We start from the raw sequence: 17674 nt of genomic DNA on the forward strand, positions 1-17674 counted from the left end.
CCTGCTCCGCAGTGTCTCTGCTTCTCCCTCTGCCTCCTGCTCCCTGTGCGTGTGCGATCGCTTGCGCGTTCTCTCTCATAAATCAGTCTCTAAGAGGAAAATGTGTTACGATGTTGGGAGGGAAAAGTACACGCGGAGCCCCCATGGCACTTACCTGTTCCCTTCCTCACCGGTGAAGCGACCCTTCAGGCTCCTTTTCGCAGAGTCCGCCTCGCAGTGGGCGGGCGGCAAAGATGGGTCCAGGGCCGTGTCTGGCTGCTGCCCGGGGTGCTTGCTTTCAACCCCAGCCTGGGCCCTCACCTCCTCACCTCTGCCCACACAGACTGGCTCGGCCTGGGCGTCCACAGCTACCGGCGGTGGCCCAGCTTCCACGAGCGCTCCTGGAAGTGGTGGGCCCCCTGCTGACGGAGGCTCCCTAGCTCCTTAGCCTGCCTGCCCCCAGCCAGCACACACCCTCCAGCCTGCCCCTGCATATGGGGGTGGGGCCCTGTCCCATCTTCGGGTGTTGGCCACGCTCCGGGGAGAGAGTGGGTAAGAGAACGGTCAGCTGTCCTCCGGCAGTCGTCACTGTGAAGCACGCCATGCTGCCGCCGTGCAGCCCAGTGACCGGGTTGTGCTGCCTGGCTGGGCTCTCGCCTGCCAAGTGCAGGGCTGACCCCCTCAGCCTCCCACTTCCTGGGTGCTCCCAGCCCACCATCTGGAGGGGAAGGAGCAGGGCCATTCCCATGTAGCGGTGAGGAGGGCTTGCAGCATCCCAAGGCCAGGTGGGTCTCTCAGCCCCTGGCCCTTGTGGCCACACTGCCCCAGTGGCCCTCAGGAAAAGTTGTGCCCTGGGAGGAGGAGGTCGCCATCCCCCAGCTTGATCCTGTAGTGAGATTTCGGGACGCGACCACTGAGGCCCCTTGGGGCGGGAGCCCTCGTCAAGGCGGGGAGCAGGCCCTGGGATCATGGGACGGTGGGGAGTGCCGGGGCTTAGCCCCACGGACAGCGGTTTACTTCGCCGCACTGTTGCTGGGGAGGGGTCTGTGCAGCTGGACCTACGCTGGGATTTAAAAGAAGTCGACGTCTGGATTTCCGTTGTGAATCTCCTGATTAAGTCTACAAATGACATTTTCTTACACCCCATAGTCGGAGTCAGAAAGGCCCAGGAAGCAATTGATGGGCTCCTGGCTGGGTGCTGGCCAGAGCCGCGCAGGACCTCGGGCCCACAGCCTCAGAAGAAGGGTTTGGTGACGGCGGAGCCAGGCCACTAATGCAGGCCCCCGAACCCCGGTGCCCGAGGAGGCATCGTGAGCCGCGAAGCACGCACGGTGAACCTGTCCCAGGACGGACCGCTCCCGGCCACAGACCCCCCCGAGAGTCCCAGTCCAAACCGGCAAGCTGCTCGTTGAGCATGGACCCGAACACTGCCCTTGGGGTGAGGTCTGCAGGTGCATCTGGCCTTGGCCGCCACCGCAGCGCCAGGCACGCCTCTGACTCCCCACAGGGCCCAGGCGACTCCACATGGATGTGGAGCTCCCGCAAGACCCAAAACAGGCCCAGTCCGGTGAAGACGGCTCCCGCGTGCTGCTGGCTGCTTCCCGCCGTTGCCTTCAGATGTGGAGCCCAGGTGGGTGGCCCCCGTGTTGTCTCCTTGGGTTCTCCCAGTGCCCCCACCCTGTCCTGATGAGAGACGGGTCCCTAGGGACTGTGTGCCCACTGTGTGTCACACGCTCCGGGGCTCTGCAGCTCCTGGTTCCTGGAGTGGAGGCCCCCCTGCCTGGGTCTCCGCAGCTAAAGGCTGGGGGAGGGAGCATCACAGCAAATAGCTTTTTTGTTTTTGTTTTTTTTAAATTTAACTCCTAAGAGGGACACTCAGTTCATTTTCTCTCCTGCCCTCTAATTCACTCACTTCCCTTCTCCTTCTATAGGAAATCTATTTTCCTTGAAAAGGTGGGTAACATTCATCTTATTTTGCAAAATAAAATCCCCTCGTGGGGGCCCCTGGCTGGCTCAGTCCGGCGACCGGGCTCTAGGGTTGTGAGCCCGAGCTCCACATCAGCTACAGAGATCAACTAAAAATAAAATCTTTAAAAGCAAAAGCCCTCCGTTTGTCGTGCCCCGGATTTGCCTCTAGGCTGTCCCCAGCCCCACCCTAGCCCCTGCAGACGCCGTGTCACCAGAGGGAATCCCGTAGGCATACATGCACACCCCAAGCCGAGGTGCAGAGACGTTCTCAAAGATGCCGAAGCTTGAGCTGATAGGAGGGGGCTGGAAAAGGAGGAGTCACGTGCACGGCAGTTTCTAAGGGGTCAGATCGGTACTGGGGAGCCTGGGGGGGGTGACCTCACTCCCTGTGGCTACCTGAGCACCAGCTGAGCTCTCTGTGCGAGCCCCCCAGAGCAGGAGGGATCCCAGCAGGACACACACACACACGAAGGGCACTCAGTGGACATTTATTTTGTGCGGGTTCATAGGCGATGGTAGCGGAAGAGCTCCTGTCGGCACACGGGGCACGTGTGCTTCACGTCCATCAAGCTGTCCACACAGAAGGGGAGGAAGCAGCAGCCCAGGAAGCATCTGCAGCATCAGCAGCAGCGGGGTGTGGGCGTGGGTGCCCCCTGAGGGAGGGGGCAGCCCTGCGGTTCTCCCCGGGGGTCCCCTCTGGCCTTGCTCCTGCCCCATCACCCCCAGGGTTGCTGGGGACCCTGCCTATCCATGCCCCGTGGCCACCCCCCAAACCCTACACAACCGATGCCCTGCGGAGGCGGGGGGCACTCACCCAAAGATGAAGAGGCCGGTACACAGCATCCAGGTGAGGACCCCTGGGACCGGGCTGGTCACCGTGATGATGTAGTTCCCGCAGTACTGACATATGGACCGTATGGGGGTGGCAGTCCCCATCCTAGGCAAGCTGGTGAACACTGCTGGGGACGAGGTGAAGGCAGCTCAGATCCTGGCTGCCGCCTCGCCCTCCCTAGTGTCCACTGCTGGCTGGGCCCTCCTGCGGGTTTTCTGTGCTCCCCTGAGCGCCCCAGGCCCCCTGTATGGGCTCTAGCTTTGTCTCACAGCCCCATGTCCCACCACCCACTGTCACCAGCCTTCTGGACCCAGGGGCCTGCCTCCGTCGGGGCACCCAGGGAATCTGGGAGCATTTCTGGGTTTAAACCCGGCCCCTACAAGTCAGCAAGCCCCCCCCCCCCACCCTGACAGCACGCTGCACTGTCCCCTTTCTGGGGTGTCCGTGACAGCTAGAGTGGCTCTGGAATCCCTGTCCTAGGTAGAAAGCTCCAACCCCTTGGTGAAGTGCGGCGGAAAGACAAAACCGAGAACCTGTTGGCATTCTCGTGTCCTCTTGCATTTGCACAGTGCAGCAAAAAAATGTGTCTGGCTATTTAAACGCCACGGCCATTTCTACAGTCTTGGGTGTGTGGAGAAAGGGCTCTGGTGGTGGCTGAGTTCGTTAAGGGAATAGTCCCGGTGAGCTTTAGTGTTCTGGCCACGGACTCAGGGTCTGGGCTGGACCGCTTGTGGCCTCGGGCCGGAGGGGAGTGGGAGCAGGGACCTGGAGCTCCAGAGCCTTGGCAGGCGGGCTGCAGCCTCCCTGGCGGGGCAGGGAGCTAGAGAAGAACCGTGTGGCTAGTATGCACGTCCCTAGTGGTCTCTGGCCCTGAGGGGTCTTCTCCATCCCGTCCACGGGGAACGCACAGCCCAGCCCTGCAGCGCTCTACCCTTGGAGACCTCTGAAGCTCACACTCGTGAACCGGGGGGGGGGGCCCTCTCACCCAGATTTCACTCCCAGAGCCCTTCCCGAGTGCCCACCGTGGACCAGCCCCCTCCACCCCCCGATTGCCCATCGGAGAGGAGGTGCTGGTGGGGCAGAGTCTCGGCAAGTGGTCAGGGTGGTCTGAGTCTGAGCCCAGGAGCGTGAGGGGTGACGGGGTAAAGGCACTCACCTGGCTGAATCCCCTGGGGGCCTTGCATGTACATCGGGGGCAGAACGTGAGTTCCTGGAGGCGGAGGGGGAGGAGGGGAAGGAAGGGGTGGCCGAGGCGGCGGTGGCCGAGGCGGCGGTGGCCGGGGCGGCGGCTCTTTGGGAGAGAGGGAGGAAACACACCCTCAGCTCCCAGGGCTTGCTGCAGGCCGGGTGCCAAGCGGACCACGTGGCCAGCCCGAGGAGGTCACCCACTTTACAGGAGGGCAAGCTGAGGCCTGGAGGAATGACCCGCGGCCGTATGGCACAGATGGAGCAGCCGGGGTTTGAACCCAGACATTCCTGGCTCCAAATGTGTCCTCAGGTCCTAGGATGTAAGAGCTTCCTGGAGGCACAGCCAAGAAGCTGAGGATACAGAGAGCACCGGGCCCATAGTCTGCCTGCGGGTCATGATCGCAGGGTCCACCGAGCCCCAAGTCGGGCTCCCTGCTCAGCAGAGAGCCTGCTTCCTCTCCCTGCTGCTCTGTCAGATAAATTAATAAAATAGAATCCTTAAAAAAAAAAAAAAAAACTTGAGCAATTGTTCTGTGCCCAACTCAGCTGACCCTTTTCACGTACCTCACACTCCATTGACTTGCCGGCACGCCCGTGAGGGGCCGGGTGGTATCACTGCAGTTTTGCAGGTGGGGAGACCCGGCTCAGAGAGGTTAAGTAACTTGCCTGAGGTCCCCCCGCAGGTATGAAAGTTGAGCACACCCATCTCCAGGGCTCATGCCTCTGGTCAGAACAGCTCCAAGGGGGGGCAGTGTTTCACCTCCTGCGTCTAGGACCCTATGCCTGCCCACACTGCCCCCAGCCTCGTTCTCTCCCGCCCCACAAGGGGCCTTGCACCCCATGTGGCTGCGAACCTGGCCCCCAGCTCCCAGCTGGTGGCTGGTCCCCGAGGCAGGGGCCAGGCTGTCTGGACACGGAATTCTGGGATCCCGAAACCCAGAGTGTGGTCGGGGAGGGGGAAGACGGGAACCCCATCATCATGACCGTGTGGTCGACGGGTTGGGGGGGGGTCCACGTGTGTCTACGGGGAAGCACATGGATCCGTCACACGGAGACCTGCTTCTCCCAGGTGAGGGGCCTCGTGGCTTGAAGGGGGCAGCCGGGATCCCCCCACAGTGGCCGCAGCCGGAGCACAGGAAGCCCCTCCTCACTTCTGCCACACAGACTAGACTCCTGGGGACAGGTACCCCAGCAGCCCCACCTGCTGGGTTTTGTACCCATTTTATAGATGAGGAAAGCAAAGGCCAGGGAGGAAGTAGCCAGTCACCTGGCCTCCCCGGGAGGGAGCAGCCGCCAGCCCTACACCAACCAATCCTGGCCACATTTTCCAGATAGAAAATGGATCCAAAGAGATTGAGTGACTTGGCCAAGATCTCATCAGCAGGGCAGGACCCCTGAACCGGCCACCCCTGCCAATCCGGGCTGTCTGGCAAAGGGGGTGGGCGGGGGACAGCAGGGGCAGCTCGTACCTGATATGTGGGAGCTATTTTTCTTCTTCCTTGATGACTTTTTAACACTTTTAAGAGAGGACATGGGATGATGGAGACCCTACTTTGTCCCACGTTGGGTCACACGGTCCCCAGGTTGGTGAGGGACAGCAAGCGGCCAGGATTCAGCCCCCAGCTGAGCGAGGGGACCCAGAGCTTCCTCTCCTGCTTCCTGTGGGCCCCAAAGCCAGCCTGCCACCCGGAGCCGGGGTGGGGGAGACTCTCACCTTGGGGAGTGTTCCATCTTGGTGGTCCAGGCGTCCTGGGTTCCAGCAACGGTATCTGGGCAGCATCGGGTTCCAGGTTCTGAGCGGCCGAGCGCTTGTCTCCAGTCCCCATGATGCCTGGTTGTCCTCGGACCAAGAGTGTGGGCCCCCCTGGCACCTCCTGCCAGGCCTGGCTCGGGCGGAACAGCCATTGTGATGTGCGCCCTCACAGTGGCCGAGGGCTGGGCTCTGGCTCCTCTCTGCGGGAGGGCGGGGCGGCTCCCAGCGGGGGGTGGGGGGTGGGGGGTGGGGGGGTGGGGGGGTGGGAGCAGCCTTTCGAGGCAGCCCTTCTCCCCAGGCCCAACGAGCACTAGTGATTCTGCTTTGAGGAGGTCATCCTCATCCTGCTGGGTGCCAAGAGCCAGCAGCATGGACGTTCACGCCCTGTGACCGAGAAACGTATGGAGGCCTATGGACACAACTACATACACGTGTGCACACAGCACACACAGATGTGGTGTCTCCACACAAGCCCCACCACCTCCCTCGCCTGCGGGGCTGTGTGAGTTTGGGCCAGATGCGAACTCTTCCCCAACCCCCATCCCCTGGCTGCCTCAGCTGTAAAATGGGGATAACGGATGCTGCCGTACAGGACGGTGAGGAGATGAGAGGAAACGCGCCGGGCACGGAGAATGAAGCCAGGCTGGTGTTCTTGCTGCAAAATGATCATTGGCCGGAGGAGCCCAGAAGACACACTCCCGACGGCAGGAGGCAGCCTGTGTGTCCAGAGCTGGTTCGGGGCTTTAACGAGGGGTCACGGCCAGCGAGAACAAGGCCAGGATTTGTGCCAACAAAGGGAGGGCTGTGTGCTCGGGCACTAAACTCCGTCACAAAATGACGGGGACCAAACGTCTCGGTGGTCTCGGGGGGAGACAGGTCTTCCCATAGGACCCGGGAACACTCTTCCTAGAAGTCCATCCCGAAGACCAGCGAAAGTATCAAGTGACATTGGCACAGGGCTAGTGGGGACAGCAGAAAAGACTCCAAATAACCCAAATGTCCATGCACAGCTACTCTGAAACTACCCAAAATACAGGAAGGAGGGGAGGAGAGAGAAAAGAGAATACACTTCATAAATGACTGGGGGGTAGTCTCTCCAGGACACATCGCTAAAAAACCAAGACATTATACACAACTCTAACTACGTAGGAATAATGACATATACTGTGCGTGTGCACGTAAAGAAACGGGGAGGGATATACAGATTTCCAGGATGATCCTCACCACCTGTTACACAGGAACTCCATAAATATCTACTGGTTAAGTAAGCACAGACAAAATGCCCAAGACAAAACAAAAGAATGAGTTTTAAAAACTAAAGGGAGTTTTAAAAACTAAAGGGAGCCGGGGGGTGGGGAAGCAGGTTCTCTCCACGCCTTGCTTTGCAGGTTTGACTTTGGAACCCCATCTTTCCTTTTACTAATTTACAAGGAGGCACGGACAAAAGAAAAAAGCAACAGCGAACAACGCATGGCAACGAAAACAAACAGACGCGGCTGTATATCACGATTTCTTCCACGGGACACAAAGCACAAGCCATAAAAAGAAAAACTTGAAAGACGACTTCATCAAAGCACCTGCTCTTCAAAAGACACCGTGGGGGAAGGAAAAAAGCATAGCCGCAGGCAGGAAGCAGTAGCAGTACAGGTATCCAGTATATAAAAGAGCTCCAACTGAGCAATTTAAAAAATTCAGTGTAAAAGTGGACAGAAGACCCAAACGGGTGCCCGGGTGGCTCAGTCAACCGGTTAAGCATCTGCCTTCAGCTCAGGCTGTGACCCCAGAGTCCTGGGACTGAGCCCAGTGCTGGGCTCCCTGGTTGGCGGGGAATCTGCTTCTCCCTCTGACCCTCTCCCTGCTCCTGCTCTCTCCCTCTCAAATAAATAAATAAAATGTAAAAAAGAAAAATTTTTAAAAGACCGAAGCAGACACTTCATAAAAGAGAATACAGGCGTGGCATAGCAGACACAGGAGAAGGCATCTGGCATCACTAGCCACCCGGAAAATGTGAAAACTGTAGGGACCCCCGGTTAAGTTTTTAAAAACGGACAATCCTAATTGTCGACAATGGGTAACTTCATATGCTGCTGGCGCGAGTGTGAAATGACGCCTCACTTTGGAAGGCTGCAATTTCTTACAAAGGTAAACACAGGCCCACCTGTGACCAGCAATTCCGCTCCCAAGATTTCTGCCCGGGAGAGAGAAAGACACATGTCCAGAGAAAGACCCACACGAGAAGATTCACAGTAGCTGTCTGTCTTCCTCATCGCCAGAATTCAGAAGCCCAGATATGTGGGAGCAGATGAGTGGCTACGATACCAGGGAATGCTGCTCAACAGAAGAAGGAATTACAGGGGTGCCTGGGTGGCTCAGTGGGTTAAAGCCTCTGCCTTTGGCTTGGATCATGATCTCAGGGTCCTGGGATCGAGCCCCGCATTGGGCTCTCTGCTCAGCAGGGAGCCTGCTTCCCCCACCCCCGACTCTCTCCCTCTCTGCATACCTGTGATCTCTGTCTGTCAAATATATAAATAAAATATTTAAAAGAAAAAAAAAGGAATTACAATCTACTTGGCAAGATGCATATGTGTCAAAAATGATTTTGAGCGGGGTGCCTGGGTGGCTCAGTGGGTTAGGCCACTGCTTTCAGCTCAGGTCGTGATCCCGGAGTTCTAGGATCAAGTCCTGGGATTGATAGAAGCTCCCAGCTCTGTGGGGAGTCTGCTTCTCCCTCTGACCTTCTCCCCTCTCATGTTCTCTCTTTCTCAAAAGAGTAAATAAAATCTTTAAAAAAAAAAAAAAGATTTTTAGCAAAACAAAACAAAACAAAAAGAAACCAAAACAACAACAACAATAAAACCTGACCTCAAATAGTACATTAACTGGTGATTCTATTTGTCTGGGGTTCTAACACAGACCAAGCTATGCTCCAGGGAGGGAACTCAAAAGAGAGGTTGCTTCTGGGCTGGAGAGTGGAAGGTTGGCTGCAAAGGGCACAAGAGAACTCGATAAAATGATGGAAAGATGACTGTCGTGACTACATAACTACTCATTTATCCAAACTCCTGGAGCTTACACCCCTGGATTAGTAAAAAGGTAAAAAGGCACCCCAAATTCTTATCATTTGTCACCAGGGGGAGTACACATAGTCTGCACGTTTCTTGCAAACCTAACCCTAAACCTATCCTATGACCCGGATATATCATGCCTAGGCATTTCCTCGGGAGAAGGGAGATTGCTTGTCCCTAAGAAGAGAGTCCTAGCGGTTTTATTTAAAAAAGCCTCAAACTGGGCACCTGGGTGGCTCGGTCAGTTCAGTGTCCAACTCAGCTCAAGTCATGATCCTACGGTCATGAGATCAAGCCCCGTGTCGGGCCTTAAGATTCTCTCTCTCCTTCTCCCGTTGTCTCTTCCACCTCCCCCTCTCTAAAAGCCCCCTGGAAACCACTCCGGTGCTCACAAACAAGAGAGGGGATAAACTGTGGCATATTCACAGGTTGGACGACTACTCACCAGGGGGAGGCATCCTTCACGCCACCACATAAACGAACTGCAAACACGTCTGTGAAAGCAGCCTTCCGCAGGCGTATGTACTGTCTGGCGCCATTTCAACATCCTGGTAAGACACGCGTCACCGAAGCAATCAGAACAGTGCTTGCCAACCAGGGTGTGGACTCAGTAACAGAAAGGGTTTGAGGGAACTCTGGGCTGGTAGAGACGTCCCATGTCTTGGCAGGGGTTGGCACTACACAGGGGCACGCACTCGTCAAAGCTCGCAGAGTGGTACGCTGAGATCTGTATCCTTCCTGACAAACGTTTTCAAAAGCTACAGACAGACACTGAATTCTAGTTAATGACCTGTGGGAGCTGACATGTTGAGGGGCCAAGTGTACGGCCATCTGCAGCTCACTTTTTTTTTTTTTTTTTTTTTTTTTTAAAGATTTTATTTATTTATTTGACAGAGAGAAATCACAAGTAGATGGAGAGGCAGGCAGAGAGAGAGAGAGGGAAGCAGGCTCCCTGCTGAGCAGAGAGCCCGATGCGGGACTCGATCCCAGGACCCTGAGATCATGACCTGAGCCGAAGGCAGCGGCTTAACCCACTGAGCCACCCAGGCGCCCCTGCAGCTCACTTTTAAAAGTCACGGGAAGGTAAGAGGGATTGATGGATTCTTGGATACTTCGGTGAAAACGTGAACCCTGCAAAACGGTGACAGCTGCAGAATCAAGGTGGTGGGTCCAGGGGTGTTCACCATCATTTCCACTTTTCTGCATGCTTGCACTTTTTTTTTTTTTTACAGTAAAATTGGGAGAGGGTAAAAAGTAATTAAAGGGAAAAAACTCTCTAAAAGAGGAAAACAAAAACAAATACAACTTGTATGCTGATTTGATGGCAAGACTATACAGAGCAGATGGACTTAAATGAGGCAGCACAGCGCTTAGTATTTATGGGCAAAATTACACTTGATCACAGGATCACTCTCCGAGATCTCTGTCCACCCCACAAAGGGGCAGCAGCGATCTGCTCCTCTATGGCCAAGGCTGATGGAATTTGGTGGAAGCTTGACCCAGGTTCGGTCAGCCCGATCTCCGTGTGCAGGACTCTGGAACTGGGGCAGAAGTTGACCACTGGGTTTCTGCTGTTTGCATGAACTATGGGCATTCAAACCTAGTGGCTGTGGGGAGCTTTCATTCCTAGAAAGAATGGTGCAGGTCTCCCTTTTGTGACGGCAATGCAGCTACACGACAACTGGCATTGGGAGGGAGAATGGGGACCATTGCTACAATCTACCGTATGGAGGAACAGAGAGTAGTTAAGTGCTCAGTGAGCCTCTGCTTTGCATGTGTATCACACGTGCAGGCAGCAATGCAACTGTTCCCGGGAGGCCACAGCGCCACCTGCTGGCCACAGTTATTCCAGAGGCTGGGTTCTACAGCGCCACCCGCTGGCCACGGTTATTTCAGCGGCTAGGTCCCACAGCGCCACCTGGGGCCACGGTTATTCTAGAGGTTGGCTCCCACAGCACCATCAGATGCCCAGCTATTCCAGAGGACGGCTCCCACAGCGCCATCTGCTGGCCTTGGTTATTCCAGAGGTTGGGTTGCTCCAGCAGGGAACAGGGAGGGAGAGACCGTACTGCACTCTCAAGGCTGCACATCTTCCTCTTCAACGAGATCAGCTTCTTCCGAAGTATCAGCTGCTCGCAGGGTGCCAGCTGTGACGTGTGGTAAGCGCAAAGGTGCCATCTTCAAAGGGGCGGGGGGAGTCCGTGTACACAGGCGGGGGTGTATGGCCTAACAGGTGCCCCAGACATCATGAGCACAAGAGATTTGTGCTACTACAACCCTGTCTCAGCTGACCGGAAAAAAGCATCCTGAGGAAGCACTTCCGTAACTCCCACAAAGGTCATCACGAGCACCACCTCTCTGGTGGGGACCTGACTCCCGCCCCATCTCCTCAGCTGTCCCTCTGATCACCCTCTCTTGCTCTCTTACTAGTAACTGTGACACCCACATCCCCGAGTCTTGCAACCTCCGGTCCGGCATTCTTGCCCACGGGCCCAGTCCCCTTCGCTCCCATGATGACAGGTCATCGTCACCTCTTCTGGTCCGTGGCAGGGTGGGGGGCATGTCCTCTGGAGCCTGTGCACACCCCTTTACGTACTGGTGTGTTGCTGCATCCCCCAGCACCCAGCATGCAGAAGGTGCTCCATTAATGCAGTTTGACTGTACGCATGACTGAGTGAAGGAAGGAACAAACGAGCCGCTGCTGCTCTCATCCAGCCCACCTCATTTGGCTTAAAATCCGTTGGCTATCCTACCCCAGGAAACAGGGTCTTTGTATAGGGTTGAGGCCATGCAAGATGGGGGACAGGGCTGGGGACAGTCTCCTTCCTGAGGGATTATGCGGACGGCGGAACCCCTCACACAGGGCTGAGATCCAGGCTGTGCCTCTGCACCGGGGGCCCTCTGAGAGCGAGTGAATGAGGGAGCCGACGGGCTGGGCTCTCTGCATCCTCCCCGCGGCTTGGCGACTGCCACCAGGGGGCAGCATCAGGCTGCACAAGTCAGCCTGGCCTCGTCACTCTGGGCTCTGTGGGGACGCATGTCACCCCACTCCTGTCACCCTCCCTTCAGGGCTTGTCCAGTGCCGTCCAAGGCTGCCCTGGGGCTGAGGACTCCTGTCTTATCCTGAATACCTTAGGCCAGGCTGGAAGGAGAGAGGGCATGAGGCCAGCGGAAGGCCACACAGCCAGGCTGTGGTGGAGCTGGTTTAGACCCCAGCTCCTGGCACCCAGACACAGGGCCTTGTCACAAGGGAGCCAGGATGCCTGGCTGGGCTCCCTGGGGCCTCTCTGTAAGCATCAACTCTCTACCAGACTCAGGGCTCCTGGAGGACTGGTTTTTGCTGGTTCCTTTTTTACCTCTGCACCCCCAAAATAAAGCCTAGCACAGAGAAAGCATGTAAAGTGTGGGCTCTGTCACTCACGGCTGTGTGTGACCCCGGGAAAGGCATCTTCACCTCTCCGCACAATGGGTCTGATAATAATCCTTGCTGCCAAGAGGGTTAGGAAGATTTCATGAGACAGTTTTACCTTGTTGTCTGATCCCTTCTGCATGCTTCTGTTCTGTTCTATTCCATTCTGCCCCTGGGCACTTGCACTTGCTGTTCCTGCTCCAAACGCTCTTCTGGTGAGCTCTGTCTGCAACAAACAGGTTCACGGATTTGGTTACTTGATCGGTATCTGTGCTCCTACAACGTCAGCTCTGTGAGAGCAGGGACCTTCTTGATTTTGTTCACATCTGTCTCGTCAGTACCTACCACAGTGCCCTGGACACAGCAGATGCTCAGTCAAGCTTTGCCGCATGAATAATGGATGAAAGATATCTACATGAAGAATCTAGCTCTGTGCCTGGCACGTAGAAAGCTTGCAACGCATTAGCAATTAGTCACGTTAATAAGCAAGACGATAACAAGCAGAGCCACAGAAGCCAGGGCAGGAGGCAGGCCATCCCAGGAATGGCAAGGAGCCTAGAGTGCTGGCAGCTGAGGGTCCTGGGAGGCCCCTTGGTCCTCTCCTGCTGTGTGACGCTGGGCACCTCACTCACCCTCTCTGGGCTATGCTACCTTCTTGAGCAATAAGGTTCTGCAATAAGGTTCTGCAGCTGGGGGCCTGCTTAAATAAAAAAAAGGCAGTGCAACTCCCCCGCCCTGCTTCCTGCTCATCCTCTGCTCCCAGAAGAGCCCGGCTTGTGCAAGGAGGTGACAGGAGGAGAAAGGAATCCAGAGGAATGAGCTGTAACTATCATTCTTGGGCAGGTGTGGGGTGGGGCTTTCCCTGGAGCCCTCCCTTCCGTCTGCTCTGTCTGCGGGGGTGCCGGGAGCCCTGGGCGGGAACTTGCTGGGTCAAACTGGGCCATCCCCTAACCTCTCGGAGCTGAATTTCCAGCTCTGCCAACCACCCAGTCTGCTTTCTCTTCCACCCAGCTTGGGGCACGCTGGGGGCTGGAGGAACGTGAGGAGGTGTGCACTGCTGTAGTCGCCTTGCACTAAGCCCCCTGCCTACTGGGCCCAGGGAAGGAAAGCAGGGTTTCTCCTGCGCTGGGTCCTCGTGGGGGTCCTCTCATTGAACAACAGGTACCTCGATGTGAGGGTGACAGGCTTACTGCTTTCCTGGGTGGCTGTCGTCCATCCCCTGCCCTAAGAACTCTGGGACAGAGCCCCCAGGCCTGCCTGGAGGAGGAGAGGGGGATCTTCTAGACAGAGAAGGCTCTTGGGGTCTGGGGAATGGCCCCAGGAGCTGTACAGTGGGGGCGTGGTTATGCGTGCCTCCATCTGCATATGAATGTGGGAGATGCTATTGCTTGAGACATGGGTCCTGGGGGAGTGGGGCTCCTCTGCATGGAGTTTGTGTGCAGAGGTTTGCACGTGGAGGTATTTGTGTGTGTGTGTGTGTGTGTGTGTTCCTGCATCTGGGGTGGGCTGTGTTAACATAGGTGGGCTCCTGTTTTTCCTCCTTCAGCCAGCAGGCATGGTCAGCTGACTTGGACCTCGTCCTGAGCAGTTTCCAGCCTCGAGGGCTGCCTGGAGGGGGTCAGCCCAGGTGCAACAAGGCTGAGGGCAGGACCCCTCCACTGCCCCCCCCCCAACTCTTTCTCAACTGTACACTCTCCTGCTGCCATTTTATGGAAAGGAAAATCGAATCATCTGTCAGGCCCCTCATCCTGACAGACTTCACTGCATCCAGTGACCCTGCTGTGGACCCTATTTCTTCAGTGGGTACTTACTGGGTACCTACTATGTGTCAGGCAAACAAAACTAGGGGAGGCAGATAAGGCACCTGTCCTGGGGAGCTCACACTTTAGGGGGCACCACATTTGATTCCAGGTGTGGCAGAGAGTCCCCTCTTTTCAGGTGTAATGCCCAGAAAGAGGCAGCCTTGGAAGATATTGGGGAAGAGTATGTGCAAAGGCCCTGAGGTCCCAGTGGGGTTGCAGTGGTGTGAGCAGAGAGACATGAGGTTGGGCAGGGAATGCTGAGACCTGATAAGATGGCTTGGGGCTGCTGCACAGAGGGGCAGGGGCTGGAGGCAGACCAGGAACAGGGAAGTGACTGTTCAGAAAGTAGTGGCCCAAAAGAGACAAGGAGCACTAGGCAGGGAGAAGCAAGTGTTCCCAGAGCCCAAGCTCCCATCCCTGCTCCAGCCCAGGGAGACCCCTCTTGAGACATCGGGCGGGGTGACATATCCTGGGTGGGGGGAGGGAATTTCGTCTTAAACAGCCTGCGGAATGAGAACCTTGGGGTGTCACATGGCGACATTCGGATCTCAGCCTGTCCCAGTTAGTGCTGTTTGGCCTTGGGTAAGAAGCACTGCTGACCTGAGCCTCATTTCCCCATTCGCAGAATGGGGTGACAATTCCTCTGGGTTGCGGTGAGGCTTTAAGGAGTTCAAGTGACACACATTACGGCGCGTGGTGTGGCTGACACATTGTAGGGAGCAGAACCGGGTGGCGACTGTCATTACTAGGGTGACACTTCGATTCAAGCAAGAAGTGTTTAAAAAAGCAAATAAAAAACAAATACTGCTCACAGTGTATCCAGCTGTGTCCTAAGCATCCATGGGTTCTCTCCCTTCTGCAACACGACTTTCATCGAGAGGTGCAGTGGTCCCCATTTTACAGATGAGAAATGGAGGTGCCCAGAGAAGGGACCTGCTGAAGAGACACCCAGCCCTTGAGGACACCAGACCTGCAGTATCAACCCCAGGGACAGCCCCCTGTCTTCTTCCACCTCATGGATCTACCCCTCCAGCTTGCCTGGGCTCCTTACTGGAATTTTCTTATGTCAAGTCCGTCTGAAATGCTGCAGCAGGTGAGTCTGGCTTTCATTTAAAGAGGAATAGGGAGTCATGGGGGATTTTGAGAAGGGGAGGGACATGGTGACAAAAAAAAAAGTAAAGTCTCCCTGGCCAGACTTTACTTCAGTCGCCCTGAGCCCTCGGCTCTACTAGGCCTGAACTTGAGCTTCTGACCCTGTCCTTGTAGAGTCCAGTTTTGGCAAGAATCCTGTCAAGCTGGTTTAGCCAGAATTCCCTACCCTCGGGATCTGTCCAAATTCTTCATTCCCTGCCACCTCCCAGGGGATGCTTGATTGCCTTGGCCTGTCTTCCACAAGAATCCTGCTAGGTCAGCTCAGCCAGAATCCCCCCTTCCCTCTGATACTTCCTTCTAGCAATTTCCCACTCGCTGACCGTGCTCTTTGGCCGTAAATCTCCACTTTTCCTTGCCATATTTGGAGCTGAGCTCCCTCTCCCTCCCACAGAGCACAGCCCCATAGCAGTGGCCCCTGCACCTTCAAGACAGTCCTGAATAAAGTCTTATTGTCTTAACGAGTGTCGTAAGCATTTTTTTCTTTAGCAATGGTTGGATTTATGCTTTTGAAAGCTCACTCTGGCTGCTACTCAGAAAACAAGGATGGGCACGGATACTGGTTGGGGGGGCACAAGTCATGAGAAGAGGCTGCTCTTCCTGGTGAGATGGAAGAGGCCCCAGTCACGGCGGAAAGGGACCAGGGGTCGGAGGGTAAGGGGCAGGTAGGTAGGGGACTCTCCACTTCATCCCTGCTCTTAGAACTTCCCTTCCTTGGCTGTCAGCACCTTTAAGGCCCACTCTGGCTCTGGCCACTGTACCTCAGTACCTCACACTCCCTCTCCTCCAGTCCTAGCCCCAGCACTCTCCTGCCTCAGGACCTTTCCATTTACTCTAACCTCTCTCAGGAGAGCCCTTTCCTTTATCTGCTTAATTACTGATCTTTCAGAAGATCTCAGGTCAACTAGCACTTTCCAGAGAAGCCTTTCCTGGCTTTCCCGTCCTGGGTAACTCTCCCTGCTGTGGGCACAGCAGGATCTTATACCACTGGCATTACTGATTTAACATCTGCCTCCCCTCTGTAAGGTCTGGGGCGGGGACAGAACCCACAGGAGTTTTGTTTAGTCCCAGGCTTGGAATAGAGCCCAGGTGCAGTAAATATTTCTCAGGTGGCTGAATAGATAATTGGTCCTTACTGGGCAGAAAAGTTAGGCCAGATCTCATCTGTGGCTGGCTCAAGTCGAGCCATTAGGCTAGTGCCATGGGATGGAGCCACAATGGTGGGCTGATGTCTCAGGTCACGGGAGGCTCAAGCCATGACAAGAGAGGACTCTTCCTGGGACGTGTCTTGTCTGACAGCGCCCAGGGCAGGGCCCTCACGGAACCAAGGAGTCTTATCCAGGGCACCAGCTGGCACTCTCCTTATCCACCGGCCTGCTGTCTCAACAGGAGGTGACTCCTCCTGGGCGGGTACTGGGTGGGCACTTTTTAACTTCTGGAAGCTCAGCACCCCAAACAGAGCCTGGCATGGGCGGCACACCCCGTGAATGACTGTAGCCCAGAAATGCACCAAACTTGGGCGTGAAATTCTCAGCGACTGTGGTTAGTTGAGCAGGAACAGGAAGGCTGTTCCCACTGCTGTTAACAAAACACCGCAGACCGGGTGGCCCAAGCAACAAACACGGACATCTCACAGGTCCGGAGCCTGGGAAGTCCAAGATCAGGGTGCCAGCAATTTGCTTGCCGGTGGAAGACCGTCCTCCTGGCTTGTGGACAGCTGTCTTCTTGCTGTGTCCTCGGTGGTCTCTTTGTAGGCAATCAGAGGGGGAAAGGACAGGGAGACAGGGAGAGACTGAGACGCAGGCAGAGCTGGGGGCTCCCGCAGGGCCCAGAGTCCCAGGATAGCTCCAAATTCCTCCCCCCTTCCACCAACCTGAGCCTCGGTCCAGCACTGGGCTTGCTTTTTGGGGCTCCTCTTGCTGCGACCAGGTGGGGGCAGGGAGGTATCGCTTCTCTGGGCCTCAGCGTCCTCTCCTGCAACACGAGAGTCTTGTCATTCACCTGCACAGACGCGGGACTCCAGGCCTCTACAAGAGGGTGCAAATTAACCAAAAAAAAGAAAAAGAACAAACCAACAACTTTCCCTCTTTCCATTTTCTTTTTTTGCTTTCTTCCCCTCTCCCTCTTTAATTGCCTTCAGTTCTTGGCTTGTCTCCCACCTCTCTCTTCGTTCCTTCTCGCCGTTCCCCGAGCTCTTTCTCTCCGTCAAGGTGGAGGCGCCCGGAGCCTTCCGGATTCGGGAGCGAAGGTCAGCTTCGGGCCGGACGCGCAACGGGTGGTTAAGGACGAGACCCGCACAGGCCCTCCACTCTTCAGGGGACTTCTCCGACCTGCCGTGCTGCGCGGGCGGGGCATCCCCCCGGCTGCCCCGCGAGGCCAGGGGGCCGCGCTCCCCCGCCAGCCCGGCGTCCCGCGCCCTCCCGGGTCCCGCGCGCAGACCCAAAACTCCCGCCGGCGCAGCCGCGTGCGCCGCGCTTCCCCGCCGTCCGGCGCTCCGGCCCGCCGCCCCATTGGCTGGGGGCTCGTGGG

At 56.4% G+C, this 17674-nt stretch overlaps 1 protein-coding gene and 1 long non-coding RNA gene across 9 annotated transcripts; both read right to left on the bottom strand.

The window, feature by feature from the left end:
* Window positions 1-2416: 2416 nt before the first annotated feature.
* On the bottom strand, window positions 2417-9344 carry LITAFD (LITAF domain containing). 5 transcript variants are annotated; one of them, XM_059153902.1, is made up of 6 exons: window positions 9231-9335; window positions 6311-6679; window positions 5682-5850; window positions 3936-4070; window positions 2762-2906; window positions 2417-2559 (listed from the first exon to the last, which is right to left on the bottom strand). In XM_059153902.1, the coding sequence occupies exons 3-6, from the start codon at window positions 5791-5793 to the stop codon at window positions 2451-2453; spliced, it is 501 nt and encodes a 166-aa protein (XP_059009885.1). In that variant the 5' UTR covers window positions 5794-5850; window positions 6311-6679; window positions 9231-9335; the 3' UTR covers window positions 2417-2450. The 5 variants fall into 5 exon arrangements, with proteins under 5 accessions (XP_059009885.1, XP_059009884.1, XP_059009883.1 ...); XM_059153901.1 differs by having other exon boundaries at window positions 6311-6741; window positions 9231-9330; XM_059153900.1 differs by lacking the exon at window positions 6311-6679 and having other exon boundaries at window positions 2762-2903; window positions 9231-9344.
* Window positions 9345-12204: 2860 nt separating this feature from the next.
* Window positions 12205-17668, bottom strand: LOC131819683 (uncharacterized). Of its 4 annotated transcripts, none has more exons than XR_009349287.1 (4): window positions 17305-17668; window positions 17019-17119; window positions 14809-16891; window positions 12205-12416 (listed from the first exon to the last, which is right to left on the bottom strand). It is a non-coding gene; the product is annotated as an uncharacterized LOC131819683 (long non-coding RNA). The 4 variants fall into 4 exon arrangements; XR_009349284.1 differs by having other exon boundaries at window positions 12205-12420; XR_009349286.1 differs by lacking the exon at window positions 12205-12416 and adding an exon at window positions 12422-12548.
* Window positions 17669-17674: the final 6 nt, after the last annotated feature.

Source organism: Mustela lutreola, chromosome 17 (genome assembly GCF_030435805.1).
Source record: "Mustela lutreola isolate mMusLut2 chromosome 17, mMusLut2.pri, whole genome shotgun sequence".
Lineage (NCBI taxonomy): Eukaryota > Metazoa > Chordata > Mammalia > Carnivora > Mustelidae > Mustela > Mustela lutreola.

Coding starts and splice junctions, on each gene's coding strand:
- LITAFD (XM_059153899.1), bottom strand. CDS start 9,332: ATGTTGAAATGGCGCCAGACAGTACATACGCCTGCGGAAGGCTGCTTT. Junction 4,071..5,681: donor AAGATGGAACACTCCCCAAG/GTGAGAGTCTCC, acceptor TCTCTCCCAAAG/AGCCGCCGCCCCGGCCACCG. Junction 2,907..3,935: donor CCCCCAGGGGATTCAGCCAG/GTGAGTGCCTTT, acceptor CCTCGTCCCCAG/CAGTGTTCACCAGCTTGCCT.